The sequence below is a fragment of the Pristiophorus japonicus genome, chromosome 18 (genome assembly GCF_044704955.1).
Source record: "Pristiophorus japonicus isolate sPriJap1 chromosome 18, sPriJap1.hap1, whole genome shotgun sequence".
Classification (NCBI taxonomy): Eukaryota; Metazoa; Chordata; class Chondrichthyes; family Pristiophoridae; genus Pristiophorus; species Pristiophorus japonicus.
The window spans coordinates 51,560,649-51,577,597 of record NC_091994.1 but is presented as its reverse complement, the minus strand read 5'-3'; the positions used below and the strand labels follow the sequence as shown (position 1 = coordinate 51,577,597).

The 16,949-nt window shown below is 50.5% G+C and overlaps 1 protein-coding gene across 1 annotated transcript in view; it reads right to left on the bottom strand.

Moving 5' to 3' along the window:
- ankrd24 (ankyrin repeat domain 24) overlaps positions 1–16,949 on the bottom strand; it is an 84,965-nt gene that overhangs the window by 16,506 nt on the left and 51,510 nt on the right. Inside the window, exons 13-16 of the mRNA XM_070860893.1 lie at positions 14,353–14,400; positions 11,629–11,727; positions 6,266–6,332; positions 4,445–4,566 (exon numbers count right to left, since the gene is read on the bottom strand). Of these exons, the coding sequence (XP_070716994.1) occupies positions 4,445–4,566; positions 6,266–6,332; positions 11,629–11,727; positions 14,353–14,400 (336 nt within the window). The remainder of the gene's footprint in view (positions 1–4,444; positions 4,567–6,265; positions 6,333–11,628; positions 11,728–14,352; positions 14,401–16,949) is intronic.

Sequence of the window (16,949 nt, the reverse complement as noted above, 5' to 3'; positions counted from 1 at the left end):
AGCATAAAACATAGAAAATAGGTGCAGGAGTAGGCCATTCGGCCCTTCGAGTCTGCACCACCATTCAATAGGATCATGGCTGATCATTCACCTCAGTACCCCTATCCTGCTTTCTCTCCATACCCCTTGATCCCTCTAGCCGTAAGGGCCATATCTAACTCCCTCTTGAATATATCCATTGAACTGGCATCAACAACTCTGCGGTTGAGAATTCCACAGGTTAACAACTCTCTGAGTGAAGAAGTTTCTCCTCATCTCAGTCCTAAATGGCTTACCTCTTATCCTTGGACTATGTCCCCTGGTTCTGGACTTCCCCAACATCAGGAACATTCTTTCTGCATCTAACCTGTCCAGTCCCGTCAGAATTTTATATGTTTCTATGAGATCCCCTCTCATCCTTCTAAACTCCAGTGAATACAGGCCCAGTCAATCCAGTCTCTCCTCATATGTCAGTCCTGCCATCCTGGGAATCAGCCTGGTGAACCTTCGCTGCACTCTCTCAATAACAAGAACGTCCTTCCTAAGATTAGGAGACCAAAACTGAACACAATAGTCGTTGAGGGAAGGGGTGGTTGGGACAGGTTTGCCGCACGCTCTTTCTGCTGCCTGCGCTTGGTTTCTGCATGCTCTCGGCGACGAGACTCGAGGTGCTCAGCGCCCTCCTGGATGCACTTCCTCCACTAGTGTGTGTATTTTGTAATGTATTTGCTTCATGGGTTCTTTGCTTAAGAATTCATAGCAACACATTGCTATTAAGAACTAGTTGGTTTATTAGCAAAAGGTTTAACAATCACACGACACATTACCAGTTCATCCACCAGGCTCACAACCACCTGCCTCATCGTGGATCCCCCGAATCCAACTGGCCGGGGTTTTATTGAGTCTGGTGAACATCACGTGACTGGCTAAGCCACTCCCAACTCAACAGCTCCACCAACCTGTGAGCATCCTCACAGGGGCATACCTTGCAGTGTGGGACTGGAGTCACTTTTAGGCCCGACAGGCTAAGGACGCAGGTTTCTTTCCCCAAAGGACATTAGATTTATTTTATTCATTCTTGCCCATCCCTAATTGCCCAGAGAAGGCGGTAGTACCATTTAGTGGCTTACTGGGCCATTTCAGAAGAATGTGTTTAAAACTGAATTCAAATTCTCAAACTGCCATGCTGGGACTTGAACTGACATTCTCTGGATTAGTAGTCCAGGCTTTTGAATTACATAAGAACATAAGAAATAGGAGCAGGAGTAGGCCATTCGGCCCCTCAAGCCTGCTCTGCTATTTAGTACGATCCTGGCTGATCTGATCTTGGCCGCAACTCCACTTCCCCGCCCACTCCCCATAATCCTTGACTCCCTTATCGTTCAAAAATCTGTCTATCTCCACTTTAAATAGATTCAAAGACCCAGCCTCCACAGCTGTCTGGGGTAGAGAATTCCAACGATTCATGACCCTCTGAGAGAAGAAATTCCTCCTCATCTCCGTTTTAAATGGGCGACCCCTTATTGTGAAACTATGCCCCTTAGTTCTCGATTCCCTTACGAGGGGAAACATCCTCTTACTGGTCCAGTCACATAACCACTACACTACTATACCCACAGTCTAGCCGATGGAGACAGGGGGTGAATTTTAACCCCATGACAGGTGGGAGAGGGTTGTGGGGGGGGGGAGGATTAAAATGTCAAAATACTAAAACCTGACCCCACCCCACCTGGGACTCACCCAATTCCGGTTTTAACAGAGGCGGGTCCGTTAGTTACATATGTTAATGAGGCTGTGTGCCTCCGATTTTAGCGGCCATTTTGACTGAATGCCGGGTTTCCCAGGGCTCTGGCAACCCGGCGGCTGGAGGGAGGTGGCAAAGGCCGGATCCTGCAGGTCAGGGTCTTTCCAACGCTGCCCATGGGTCAAATATTCATGACTTTAAATGACCTGAAACAATCCTGTATCCTACAGGGGGTGAGCAGACATTGCAGGGTTGGGGCAGGAGAGAGACCATGGGCCAGGGATAGAAGTGATCATGGGTGGGGAAGTGGAGAGGGGGGGCCGTCGGAGACATGGCAGGGAGCGAGACCGATCACAGAGATGGGAAGCAGGTTTGTTTGGGGGGGGCCGGGTAGGTCGGAAGGTCTCCTCGTAGGACTGCTCCTGGGCACGGCCAAGGGTGCCATCAGCCGGTCCAGGCAGCGGGTGGTCGAGGGGGTCGTTCAGCCCGACTGCCTGCCTCTCTTCCGCGGTTACATCCGAGCCAGGGTGTCCCTGGAGTTGGAGCACACGGTGTCCACCGGTACGCTCGCGGCCTTCCGCGAGAGGTGGGCGCCGGAGGGACTGGAGTGCATCGTCACCCCCGGCAACATGATTTTGATTTGAATTAAGTTTACTGCCAAAAATTAATGGCCCTAAAATTCCGATTGTCCCGTGCCCGTACGAAGTTTCCACGGTCCCGGGAAGGCATCGGAAAAGGCGGTTTTTAGCGCATCATGCACTGAAAACTGACATTTCCGATCTGTCAAGTTTTTGGTCTTGACAGATGGCCGCATCTCAGGAGCGAGGACACTTGCAGAGTAAGATTTCTGATATTTACGAATATTTTGCCCAGCAAATGTCCTTTAAAATCCTGCGCCTAAAAAAGCAGACTTATAGCCTACTTTTACAGGCGCAAGTGGTTAAAAATACACATACAAATAAAAAATAAAGTTATAAAAGCACTTTTTATGTTTAAAAACCCTCCCCACTATGGTAAGTTTATTTTAAGTGTTAATAAGCATTTTTTTTTAAGTCGGAAAACTATTTTTTTTTATAACAACTTTAATTTAAATGCATGTTAATTGTGTACTTTATTTTCTATTTTTTATTAGTTTTTAAGTGTTGGGGGGGGAGGGGGTGGTGTTTCTCATAGCAATAGGAGTTCTGTACTTACGGAGCTCCGATAGCTAAGAATGAGAAACAATACTGTGCCTGATTGGCTGCTGTCACTAGATCCCGGCCTGCGCACGTGCCCACGTGCACGTGTTGCACGCGCAGTCACCTCAGGGCCTCAGGCTCGGAAGTTCGGACAGTTGCAGCAGCAGCAGGTAAGTGCGTATCTTTTTGCTTTTTTTGGATTGTTTGCCTGCGGGAATGGTGTAACTGGAATTTCAGGGCCAATTTGTTTATTGTGTCGGGTTTAGTGCCCCCTTTAATCAGGGGGCACTTGCATAATTTGTGTTTTTGGTGCCTTCAAAAAAAAGAAACAAAAACAAAAAACAAGGGGACACTTGATTGAAAGTTTTTGGAGTGTGACCCCCCCCCCCCCACCTTTAACCTGGGGGCACTTGATTATTGTTTCTACCAAAATAGTTGTAGAGCTGTTGAAAATCCCCTCGGTGCCTTTCAGGTCTGCGCGGAGGGGATTCCTGTACAGGCTGTTCCTGCACACCCTCCACGTTGCCATCCTAGCCTGCTGTCCGGACACGCCATGATGCACCATCTTGCCGTCCGGAGGAGGCGAGGGTCCCCAATGGAATGCTCTCTACGTGGGAGTCCTCCCTTTATTTATTGGGGACTTGGCCTGGAGGGTGGTGCACGGGGCAGTCCCGTGCAATAGGTTTTTAAGTCGGTTCATGGGCTCCCAGGCTGCCTGCAATTTCTGCAGTCTGGAGGAGTCCGTGTTCCATGTTTATGTTGAATGCACGAGGTTGCAGCCCCTCTTCCATTATTTGAAGGGGATGCTCCTCAAATCCTGGTTGCACTTCAGTCCCACACTCCTGATCTTTGGGCACCCTGTGCGGAGGGGAGCGGGCAGGTCGGAAGGCCTCCTCGTAGGACTGCTCCTGGGCATGGCCAAGGGGGCCATTAACCGGTCCAGGCAGCGGGCGGTCAAGTGGGCCATTCAGCCAGACTGCCTGCCTCTCTTCCACGGTTACATCCGAGCCAGGGTGTCCCTGGAGATGGAGCACACGGTGTCCACCGGTACGCTCGCGGCCTTCCGCGAGAGGTGGGCGCCGGAGGGACTGGAGTGCATCATCACCCCTGGCTACCAAATTTAAATTTGATTTTAGATTCCGTAAAAGGTTAATTTGAAATTTGTGGATTCTAGTGCACCTTGTCAAAAGGGGGCACTTGACTTTACGTTTTATTAAAATAGTTGTAGAGCTGTTGAGTTGGGAGTGACTGAGTCAGTCACGCGATGTTCACAAGACTCAATAAAACCCCAGCCAGTTGGGTTCGGGGGATCCACAATGAGGCAGGTGGTTGTGAGCCTGGTGGATGAACTGGTAATGTGTCGTGTGATTGTTAAACCTTTGCTAATAAACCAACTGGTTCTTAATAGCAATGTGTTGCTATGAATTCTTAAGCAAAGAACCCGTGAAGCAAACACATTGCACACCCGTGCCTCGATCCTCTCCCGCCCATCGTGGGGAGGGGTGGGGTTAATAACAAGGCCCAAGTGTTGAGGGTTGATTACCTGCAGTCTCCCTTGTAGCTCCTGGTTTTCAGTAGTGAGTGACTCCACTTGACCCTGCAGTGATCCAAGCCATTCTTCGCTGGATTGGTTCCAACACTTTTTCGAAAATAGCTTCTCAGTCCCTGAAATGACACAGTGCAACAATAGTAGGCGGCGTAATGAAGCACTTTATGGTTCGTTCTCAACTAAAACTGAAGCAAATGGAATAGCAGAAACAATCAGTGCCAGGGAAAATGTACCCCGGTGAGAGTCAGTGTCTGTGGAACTGTACCCCGGTGGTTGTGAAAGGCGCTATATAAATGCAAATCTTTCTTCTTTCGATGCAGCATTCAAACATTATGCATGTTTAAATTTATCCTGACCTCCTCATCCAGACACAGCCGCTCTCGGTCTTCCTGTTTCATCCTTTCAATATTCTTCAAAGTAGTTTGTTCCCAGAACAGTTCTCCTCCTGATGGCACTGTGCCATGGTCCTCGCCAGTCCGTTGACCGTTAGAAGCAGAGGCCTTGGGTCTGGGGCTCAAATCACAGCAGGATTCACTTCAACTTCTCAACTACCTGAGGCAGTGTGAAATGAGCGCTGTGTCTTAGGATCAGGAGAGAAAACTAAAGACAGCAGGGACAGTGACCGGTGGGTCCCACACTGAGGCAGCACCTGTGGACAACTCTGTGTGTTCAGCATGGAAATGGACATCAGTGCTGCACCCAGTAGGCACAAAGACCAAGCTCCATGTGTAGTCACTCGCGAATCATTCATGAGTCAATTTCAGGTCAGTGTCATAAGCCGAGAGGTCGCCATACCACAAGCAACCACAATCCACTCAGTCAACATCATTAAAACAAAACATCCAACCTCGGCTCCACAAGTTAGAAGCTTTTTTATGTCCAGGGGATTCATCATTGCTTCATCCTTTGGGCTGGATTCTTGGGAACCTGCGCTCCGTTTATCGCCCCGGAGCGGCGGCGATGGTGGGGGTGAGGTGTTCTGGGCGGGCGGTCAGCCTCCTGCGCCCCGCGCCGATCCTCGGGTCGGGTTTAGCGGCGGTGCGGAGCAGCACCGCCCAGAAGCGCTGCGCCCGGTGTTCAACGCCCCTGGTCGCGACACCGGCGCGAGTTTGGACTCTTGCCGACCCATCCGTCCTGCAGCGCACCCGGCACTGACCGCCTGGGAAATCAGGGCGGGCCCACCATCCCGACAGCGGGGAGGTGAGTGATGCACTCCTCAAGTAAATGTGATTTTTTTTTTTGCGAGTTGTGTTGTGGTGGCACAAGCAGTGTTTTGGGAATGTTTTTGGGGGGGCTTTCCCCCCTCCCCCACCCCCCAGGCGTCTCTGGGAGCGCTCCCGGCCCGGCTCTGTAGCTCGGGAGTTTCCCACACTAACGCCCAGGAGAGGGGTACAACGCCTCCTTTAGCGCTGCGCCCCCTGACTCAGGGCCCCGCTGCCCAATGTCACTGACTGAGGCGCAAACTGTTCCCGGGCGCTAACTCTCCCGCCCCGCCTCCATTACCGCCCCAAAAACATCTAAGCCGAAAATCCAGTCCATGTGTTCTTCCCAGTATTCCATACGTTGTACAGTGTGTGGTGTCACAGAATGCTAACTTGGATAGGTGAATGATGGAGAAGGAATTGATGAGATATGGGAACAGGCTGGGTACCCACGATTAGAACGGTTTGCTCAATTGGAGGTGAAGCACCAGCAGCAACTGTATTGTAACTTCCGTGTATTTCGATGCATTATCAAAGCCCCTAAATTGCTGTGATGACATAGTTACAGTGGATGCAAACATGTCATATCATTGCATTCAAGGACACCGTGTACCTGCAAAACTGCTGAGCATCTCTTCCTCATCCATGACTTCACTCTCATTGTCCTCGTGATATTTGCCCTGCGAGGGTGAGAAAGCAGTTCAGTTAGAGAAGGGTCCTCCAGATATTCCCCGCCGATTGCAGTGACTCCAGCCAATATTCAGCTCTCAACCAACACGACCAAAATCAGACAAACTGGTCATTTATCTCACTGGGACGATGCTGTGCACTGATTGGCTGCGGTGTCGGCCTGTATAACAACAGAGAATGAACTTTAAAACTAATCCACAGGCCTTGGGACATTCGGAGGAGAATGTATTTGCAGGGTGATAGGGAAAGAGCGGGGGAATTGGACTCATTGCATGTCTCGTTCAAAGAGCGGCACAGACATGATGGGGCGAAAGGTATGATTCTAGGGTTCTATAAATGAACGCTGTGATTATTTACATGAACATTATTGTGGCCTTTATCCAAGAGCCACACATGCCCACTGTATCCCCTTCTGCGCAAGCGCGCTGTTTAATGCGTCACGCTTTCCTCAGCTCCAGGCGAGAAGGCCCCTCACTGGATCCGTGCTGGCCGCAGAGAGAAGGGAGGATCAGAGGGGAGGGAGGGAATCAGAGGGGAGAGAGAGGGAATCGGAGCGGGGAAAGAGGCGGAGATAGAGAGAGAGAGAGAGAGAGGGGGGGGATCGGAGGGGAGAGAGAGGGAATCGGAGGGGAGAGAGAGAGGGAATCGGAGGGGAGAGAGAGAAGGAATTGGAACTGGGAAAGAGGAGGGTGAGAGAGAGGGAGGGAAGGGGAGAGAGAGGGGAGGGGGAGAGAGGATCGGAGGGAGAGGAGATTAGGAACTGCGGGGGATGTGGGGGTTAGGAGCACGGAGAGCACAGTGGGGATGGGGGAAGAACCTGGTCCCGGTGTAAAGTGGGGGTGGTGGGGGGGAATGAGAGCAAGAACATGATCCAGATGGTGAGACAGATCATGTTCTTCCAACCCCACCCCCTTTACACCTGCATCACGTTCTCCCTCCCCACCCCCGACACCTGGTTGATTTCTCAGAAATCTCAGTGAGTGTGTGGCAAGTGACATCATTGGACTGGACGGAATCCGGAAGTCACGACACTGTCACTGTTCACTTCATACCCAGTAAACCTGTTAACAATCGGTGACCCACACACAATGCCTCATCTATGTGGGTGGGGCGTAGGGGTGGGGGGGCGGGGCGAGGTCAGGGACTTGTTGAGGGAAGAAGGTCACGAACCGGTGGTGGAGGAATTTGGGCATAGGGAGAAGGTCACGAACCCAGGGGTGTGTGGGGCGGCGGGGGGGGGGGGGGAGGGAATTGGGCATGGGGAGGTCAGGAACTTGGGATGGGGTTGGGATGGGGTTGGGGAGGCCGCGAGGAGGTCAGGAACTTGGGAGGGGAGAAAGTCAGAAACTCGGGCGTGTGACAAATGTTAGGAACTTGTTGGGGGCGAGAGAAGGTCTCAACCCGTGAGGGTCAGCAGTCAGAATGGTACACCCCATTATTATAAAGTAATGGTGGGACCTTAGCTCATCCAGTCAGGTTATTAAGCTCTCTCCTGTCTGGAGCAAGGCAGTCAGAATGGCTCGAATTACACTTTGCAAATGAATTAATTGATTAGGCAGCCAGGATCTAATTACACATTCCAGAGAGAGCACTGGGGCTTATCCTCCCAGGGGACCAATCAGGAATCAGGTGACCAGAGATCTGGTGTTGGAAATAAACGTGACAATAAATGAAAGTTCTTTCTTTTTATCTCATTAATGGAAGAAAAGAAAGAAAGGAAGGAAGAGGAGAAAGAAAGGAAGAGGAGAAAGGAAGGAAGGAAGACAGACTTACATTTATTTTGTGCCTTTCACGACCACCAGACTTCTCAAATGCTTTACAGCCAAAAAAGTACTTTTGGAGTGTGGTCACTGTTGTAATGTTCGAGTACTGGGGGAGTTGGAGGTAACTGTACGGGTCAAGCCACGCTCATCCATCACCCCTGTGCTCGCTGACCTACATTAGCTCCCGGTTAAGGAAAGCCTCGATTTCATCCGTGTTTACAAATCCCTCCATGGCCTCGCCCCCCCTCCCTATCTCTGTAATCTCCTCCAGCCTCACAATCCCATGAGATGTCTGCGCTCCTCAAATTCTGCCCTCTTGAGAATCCATGATTATAATCGCTCAACCATTGGTGGCCGTGCCTTCAGCTGCCTGGGCCCCAAGCTCTGGAACTCCCTCCCTAAATTCTCCGCCTCTCCACCTCTCTTTCCTCCTTTAAGACGCTCCTTAAAACCCACCTCTTTGACCAAGCCCCTGCCGTGATTTCTTCTTGTGTGGCTCGGTGTCCAATTTATCTGTTTTGTCTTATAACACTGCTGTGAAGTGCCTGGGATGTTTTACTACTTTAAAGGCGCTAAATAAATATAAGTGGTTGTTGTTGAGGTAGGACTGGAGTCACAGACAGGCCCGATTGGGTTAATGTTTGTGGCAATCTCTTGCCTTGTAGTCTGAGCAGTTTGCGTAGACACCTGGCCATCACCTGAAGGGCAAGAGGTCCTGTCACCTCTGGCCGCTTGCTCCAGAAACACCTCCAATGGTCCCGCCAAAATATTGGGCACCCTGCTACTCCGGTGACTGCTGGAAATTCCGGCGCTGTCCCTGTGAACTCGGCAATGGCAATGTCCTTGAAGACTGCGGTGGGACCTCCTGCCGAGCTGCCAATGAGCAGCAAGCGTGGACGCACAGGGCTCGCTCACCCTTTGCCAATGAAGCTCAATCCGGGAAAAGTGCACCAACATTTAGACAGCCGCTATGTTGTATCGCCTAGCTTAGGTCAGAACCTACGGTGTCACTGCCATTGTCAACCACCCCCACATCAGATGACAAATGGTTCGACCCAAACTTAAGTTGCCTCCATTGTGACGCAAAATCTGCCGTAACCCCAATCTTGGAGGTGTTACCCCAAACCCCCCACTCCTCCTCCACCCGCCCTCACTCCACCACACTGACCAACTTGTGGTCTCTGAGTGACTGAGTTGTGGGCAGTTCTGTAATGTGGATCTGTGCCCACTTTGAGCTTGATTAAAAAAAAATGTATCCCTATCTTTGTAATCTCTTTCGGCCTCACAACCCCATGAGATCTCTGCGCTCCTCTAATTCTGCCCTCTTGAGCATCCCTGATTATAATCGCTCAACCATTGGCGGCCGTGCCTTCAGCTGCCTAGGCCCCAAACTCTGGAACTCCCTCCCTAAACCTCGCTACCTCTAGAGAGCTCTTTCCTCTTTTCAGACGCTCCTTAAAACCTACCTCTTTGACCAAGCTTTTGGTCACCTGTGCTAATTTATTCTTATGTGGCTCGGTGTCAAATTTATCTGTTTTGTCTTATAACACTGCTGTGAAGCACCTTGGGATGTTTTACTCTGTTAAAGGCGCTATACAAATAAAACTTGTTGTTGTTGATTGAAACCCACTCATTTGGTGTCCATCACAGCCAGTCGAGAACGTGGAGCCTTCGATCAGATCAGACTGGCTGGATGCAAACCTTGGAGCTAGAAACGAGAGCACAGAACACTCCAAGTTCCCCCCCCCCCCACCATTTATACAATGTCCCAACATGGACTTATATCGCCGTTCCTTCGTTGCTGCTGGGGCAAAACCCTCCCGATCTAACAGCACTGTGGGAGCACCATCACCACACGGACTGCAGCGGCTCAAGAACAAGGCCCACCACCATCTCGTCAAGGGCAACCAGGGATTACCAGCGATGCTCATACCTCGAGAATGAATTAATAAAATTCTGCTACTGCACTTCAAATACCCCAGAATATTCACTTTTACATCAAACCTGCATTCTCCACTTTCCCAACCGAGGACCCACAAAACGGACGTCTGCCACGGTGGGTTAGTTGGCGTAACAGATTACCCGAAAAGTTGGTTACCAAATTGAAAACTAGGATTGCTTAGCTTCTCAATCTTTGCAGCTTATTTTCCGATTTCAATGTTATAATTTATAATTAAATGCATAAACCTGGACCTATGATCCACAGTCAGTGAATTCAATTTTTTTTAAACCTGGAAGTAAAAAGCTGGTGCCAGTAAAATTGGCGGTGGCTCAGTGGGTAGCTCTCTCGCCTCGGGGTCAGAGGTTGTGGGTTCAAGTCCCACTCCAGGGACTTGAGCACAAAAATCTAGGCTGACACTCCCAGTGCAGTGCTGAGGGAGTGCCGCACTGCCGGCGGTGCTGTCTTTCAGATGAATCTCTCCCAAGTGATATAAAAGATCCCATGGCACCATTTCAATAGAAGCTGGGGAGTTATCCCTGGAGTCCTGATCAATATTTATCCCTCAATCAACATAAACACAGATTATCTGGTCATTATCACATTGCTGTGTGCGGGAGCTTGCTGTGCACAAATTGGTGGCCGCGTTTCCTACATTACAACAGTGACTACGCCTCAAAAGTACTTGATTGGCTGTAAAGCGCTTTGGGAAGTCCAGTGGTCGTGAAAGGTGCTATATAAATGTAAGTCTTTTTCTTTCACGAAAAGCTGTCAAATTGTCATTAAAAACCCAACTGGTTCACTACTGTCTGCTGGGGAATGAAAGCTGGAATTTCTTACCCAGTCTTTAACCGGTCTGACCTATATGTTACTCCAGTCACACACCATTGTCCTCGACCAGGCCAACATCCCCAGCATTGAAGCACTGACCACACTTGATCAGCTCCGCTGGGCGGGCCGCATTGTTCACATGCCAGACGTGAGACTCCCAAAGCAAGTGCTCTACTCGGAACTCCTTCACGGCAAACAAGCCAAAGATGGGCAGAGGAAACGTTACAAGGACACCCTCAAAGCCTCCCTGATAAAGTGCAACATCCCCACCGACACCTGGGAATCCCTGGCCAAAGACCGCCCTAAGTGGAGGAAGTGCATCCGGGAGGGTGCTGAGCACCTCGAGTCTCATCGCCGAGAGCATGCAGAAATCAAGCGCAGGCAGCGGAAAGAGTGTGCGGCAAACCAGGCTCCCCACCCACCCTTTCCTCCAACCACTGTCTGTCCCACCTGTGACAGGGACTGTGGTTCTCATATTGGACTGTTCAGCTACCAAAGGACTCATTTTTAGAGTGGAAGCAAGTCTTCCTCGATTCCAAGAGACTGCCTATGATGATGATGATGATAATAAGTATTAGCTGCCCTCTGACGCAGCCCGGCCAGACATGCTGTTGTATCAAACTCTCAGGGCAACTAGGGACAGGCAGTAAGTGCTGCCCTTGTCAGCAATGCCCACATCCCGAGAATGAATAAAAAATAGATGTCCTATTGAACAATGCTAATCTAATATCGCTATTGAAATGAATCATTTACCTCACGCAGAGACAATCTGCCCTGTAGGATTTCAACCTGCTGGGTAATATCTTCATGTTCTTGTTCTTTCTCCGTTAGTTTGATCCTGAGCTCCTGAATCTGTCAACATTACCAAACTTATTAACGAGACATAAAAGGTTTAGATCGTGCTTAACCCAGAAAAGCTTATGTAATCTCCGCTGCAATAATTTGAGGCCATCACAGAGGAATATCTCGCCTCATATTTGTCTGATAGACTGACACGGCCTGTGGAGATTGACCCTGAATTCCCACTGGATTCTCCCAATCTCCTGCCACAACAGTGCAGCCTGCTGACGTTTATAGTCCAAGGGGGAGAAATCCGGGAGAGTCCCATTTGGGGCACTGACTTTTAATAGTATAAAAGATTAGTGCCAGGCGCTAATCTTCTTCTACTTTAAAAAAATTTGGGGCTAGTGCTGAAGGCAGGAAGTGAAGCACTAAATCAAGCACTCCACTTCCTTCCTGGAGCGCAATGGGCAGCAGGCAGGGCGGTGAGTGTGAAACGCTCCACACTGGGCTGTGCAGCGGGCAGCGTTGGAAGGTTCCTTCCCTCCCTTAAAGGGAAGGGCCATCGCTGCAGGTCTTGTGGAAACAGTCACCGACAGAGGCCGCGATCCGGCCCGGTCAGCCCGATGCACGGAAGCAGAGTGCCGGGCCGATCGATCGCGGGCAACGAATAGCGGCCAAAAACCTGCGACAGAGAAGGTAAAGGGGACGAATGCCCTTTGCCCCGATTGGGGGCGGTAACCTGCTCGGGGCGGGACTTTCTGCGCCCCGGCTGTTGATTGGGGCATACCGCCCCTCAAGGGAAGTGGGGTGCAGTCTCGTGTAATCTCGTGCAATCTCACGCAATCTCGTGCGGTCTCGCGCAATCTCATGTAATCTCGTGCAACGTCGCGCAATCTCGTGTAATCTCGCGTAATCTCGTGCAACGTCGCGCAATCTCGTGTAATCTCGCGTAATCTCTTGCAATCTCGCGCAATCTCGTGCAATCACACGTAATTTCACGCAATCTCTTGCAACCTCGTGCAATCTCGCTCAATCTCGTGCAATCTCGCGCAATCTGGTTCAATCTCGCGTAATCTCTTGCAACCTCGTGCAATCTCACTCAATCTCGTGCAATCACGCGTAATCTTGTGCAATCACGCGTAATCTCGTGCAATCTCGCGCAATCTCGTGTGCTCCATTTCCTTCAGGGCCGCTTCCAGCGGCACTAACGGGGCAAGTTGTGCAGTGCTTCGACGCCACCCCACTCCACCTTCACGTCAAGGGGCGGGCCGCTGCCCACTCCACCAGGCCTCTAGTACACCACTAGGGCAGGCCTGAGACCGGGCCTGCAGCCTGGCACCCCAAACAGAGAGCCGGGCCGCACGATGGCGGGCCGAGAGTTGGCAAAAAAACGAAGTTGGCGACGCGGGCCGCTGGCGACCTCCCGTTTAACCTTCGCCCCGCGAGCGGATGGTGTCCTGTTTCACGTCCCGCGAAGCTTGCACTGGCTCCCACTGACGCCAGCCTCGTGGGCCGCGGGGCAATTTCCCCGGTGGGGTGGAACGGGGTCAGCGCGCGGCACTCAGGGGTCACATCACACGGCGACCTCCTCGCTGGTCGTGCGGCGGCCTGGGACGCTACCCGGAGTTGCAGTGCTGCCTCGACAGTGCCTCCGCAAACCCCCGGTCACTTCCCCCACTCCCCCCTGGGCGAAGAGTGTCTTAACACCTCCCCCCTCCCCCCACAGGCACTAATGGGCCTCTCAAAAAGGGGCCATTTCGCCCTCCAATTTTTGCTGTACTTATCTCGGCCGCTTGGCCGTTAAGTACCCTCCCGGTGGACGCCTCCTGCAGCTGCCGATGTTTCCGTCCGGCGATGCTGCAAGGGATGGAACGCAAGTTCAGGTCCAGGGCGAGGCTCACGGCAATGACCCCACCATCTCCGGGTGAAGGAGATCTGGGCGCAACGTTATACCGCCACCGCAAACCATCGGCGGATATGGCGGCAGACGATGTTATCGCCGCGCCCAGTCGGTATCCGGTTAGTGCCTTGTCATCGCCCCCCCGGGAGGCCACAACGCGAGGTGCGAAAGTGCAAATTTCTAGGCCCAAGGCTTTGCCTTCAGTTAATGAAATCTAGAACGGAGTCGGATGTAAGCTCAACTGAATGTTACCCAGTGCGATGCTGCAGGTCAGTGAAGGGTGTTGACAGATTTAGAATGTGACAGTCTCACTGAGAACCCAAAGACTTTCACAGATACTTTGTTCATTGATGTGGTGCAGCATTCTGTAAATACCCCGACTCGGGGGTCGTGCAAATACGCCAAGATAATCAGAACGGAAAGTGCTGCTAATTTGCAAATTAAATGTGGACTGTTGTAAACCCCAAAATGTACGCCCAGATCCCTGTTGATACTCAGAAGTACCGTCTACTCCTGTTCATTTTACATTCCGCAGCTGGAGTAAAACAGCACTGGAAGTTTTTGAAGTGCGAAAAAATGTGAATTAGTTTGAATTAATCTGCTTTGAATTAACAGCAGTGGACTATTGCAATTAACATCATCCAAAGAGATTCAATATTAATTACGATCTGGGACAAGTGTTATCCATAGAACAGTAACCTGCCCTTACACAGATACAGTGGATACAGTACTATCCCACTCGGAAGGAATGGTGAGGCAGTTTGACTGCCAGAAATGATTTAGAATGAAAGTACCTGATACTCCAGTTTCTGGATTCCACTGTCTTTTGCAATCAGCACTTTCTGAAATCAAAAGGAATTGCAAAGATATTATTGTTTCTTTCTCCTGTGGTCCATTTGCTCCCCAGCCAATGCCATGCAGTTGACTAAAAGCATGGTCCACCAATCCTTAACTACAGTACAGTTGATAAACCAACCAGTTGACATGTACAGATGTCAGAAATGCTAACTTTGAAAAAGAAAGTTAGAAGTTCATAAGTCAAAATGGATGGAACAGAACTGCAGAGCACTTTCAGCAATGCAATGGACTAAAATTGTAGACTCCTACAACACAACAGGAGGCCATTCGGCCCATCGAGTCCTACAGCACAACAGGAGGCCATTCGGCCCATCGAGTCCTACAGCACAACAGGAGGCCATTCAGCCCATCGAATCCGTGCTGACTCTTTCAAAGCCCAACACAGTCAGTCTCACTCCCCCACTCTTTCCCCATACCCCTGCAATTCATTCTCCTTCAAGTATTTATCAAATTCCCTTTTGAAGGCTACTATAGAATTTGTATCCAGTGGGCAGTGCATTCAGAATCCTAACCACTCGTTGCGTAAAAAAGTTTTCCCGCATCCTCTGGTTACTTTGCCAATCTGTGCCCTCTGATTATCGACCCTTCAGCCATCGGAAACAGCTTCTCAAAATTTACTCTGTCTAAATCCTTCATGATTTTAAACATCTCCAGCAAATCTCCTCTTCGCCTTCTCTGCTCCAAGGAACATGAGCCCTGCTTCCAACCGAGTGTGAGCTTGTGAGGGCTGGTGAAAGTTGGACCCAGAGAGGTCACCGCTGGATAAAATCTGCACTTTTAGTATTCTGTTTTGGGAGACAGCAAATGCGAGTTGAATATTGTTCTAGACTGGTACAGAATGAGAGTTTGGTTACGTATACAGGGTTTGTGTTTTCTGATTTGTGAACAAGTCCCATTTTCAAATAGGAAATCCTTTAAAGTCACCTTTATAATGTTCTTAAACACTCACCTGGTTAATCTCTCATGGTTTTACCAGGGTTTGTACAATTTTAAAAGGCTGCAGGAACAGAGAGACCAAGGGGTTCACATACACCATTCTTTGAAAGTGACAGAACAAGTTGGCTTTTAAATAGAGGCATAGAGAACAAAAACAAGGAAGTTATATTAAGGGCTGGCTTTCCCGGTCTTTGCGCTCGGGGTTCGCCCTGGGAGCGGTGAGAAAGGCGACGGTCAGGTCTCCTGCGCCCTGCCGCGATCCTCCGGCTGGGTTTAGCCGCGGCGCGGAACAGCACCGGGTGTGCGAGGCCCCTGGTTGCGATACCGTCCGAGTTTTGACGCGAACCCGACCCGTCCGCCTGGAATCGCGCCTCGCAATGACCGCCTGGGAAACCTGAGCGGTCCCACCATGCCGGGGGGCAGAGAGGACGGTTAAGTGCTATAACTGTAAGTGCGAGTGGTGGTTCTTTAACGTTTTGTGTTGTGGTGGTGGTGGGGGCAATGTTTTGGGAATGTTTCTGTGAGGGTTTTTTAAGGCTCGCCTCCCCCCCCTCACCACCCCCCCTCTCTCAGAGCGCTCCCGGCCCGGCCCTTTAGTCCATGAGTATCCCATCCTTGCACCTCAAAGGTTGTACAACGCCTCCCTTAGCGCTGCACCCCCTGACATAGGGCCCAGATGGCGAAAATTCCTTAATAAAGTGCAACCTAACTTTCCCGCCCTGCCTCCGTTTTCGCCCAGAAAACAGAAAAGCTTAAATTCCAGCTCGAAACCTTTATAAATCACTGATTGAGCTTCAGTTGGACTATTGTGTCCAATCCTGAGTTCTACACGCGAGGAGGGTCACAGAGAGATTGAACAAAATGGGCCCAGAGATGAGGGACCAGTTCTATGGAGAAACTGGAGAAGCTGGGGTTGTTCTCCTTAGAGCAGAGAAGGCTACAGGGAGATCTAATCGAGGTGTTCAAAATCATGAGGGGTTTTGTTCGAGTAGACAGGGGGAAACTGTTTCCAGGGGCAGGAGGGTCGGTAACCAGAGGACACAGATTTAAGATGATTGGCAAATGAATCAGAGGGAAGGTGAGGAGGGTTTTCTTTACACAGCAAGTTGTTGTGATCTGGAACGCGCTGCCTGAAAGGGCGGTGGAAGCAGATTCAATGGTAACTTTCCAAAGTGAATTGGCTAAATCCTTGAACAGGAGAAATGTGCAGGACTGTGGGGAAAGAGTGGAGAGGGGGAGAGGGGGGGAGTGGGGGGTAAATTATGCGTTAGATGCAAGACTTTTATATAGATTATTAGTTATTATATTAAACATGGAGCATTATAAAATCTGGACAACAAACTCACTGTGGTTGAAGTGGCCCTGGACAACGTGGACCATTTCCCATACCTTGGGAGCCTCTTATCAACAGGAGCAGGCATTGATGACGAAATTCAACACCGCCTCCAGTGCAGCCTTCGGCCGCCTGAGGAAAAGAGTGTTCGAAGACCAGGCCCTCAAATTGGCCACCAAGCTCATGGTCTACCGGGCTCTAGTAATACCCGCCCTCCTGTATGGCTCAGAGACATGGACCGTGTACAGTAGACACCTCAAGTTG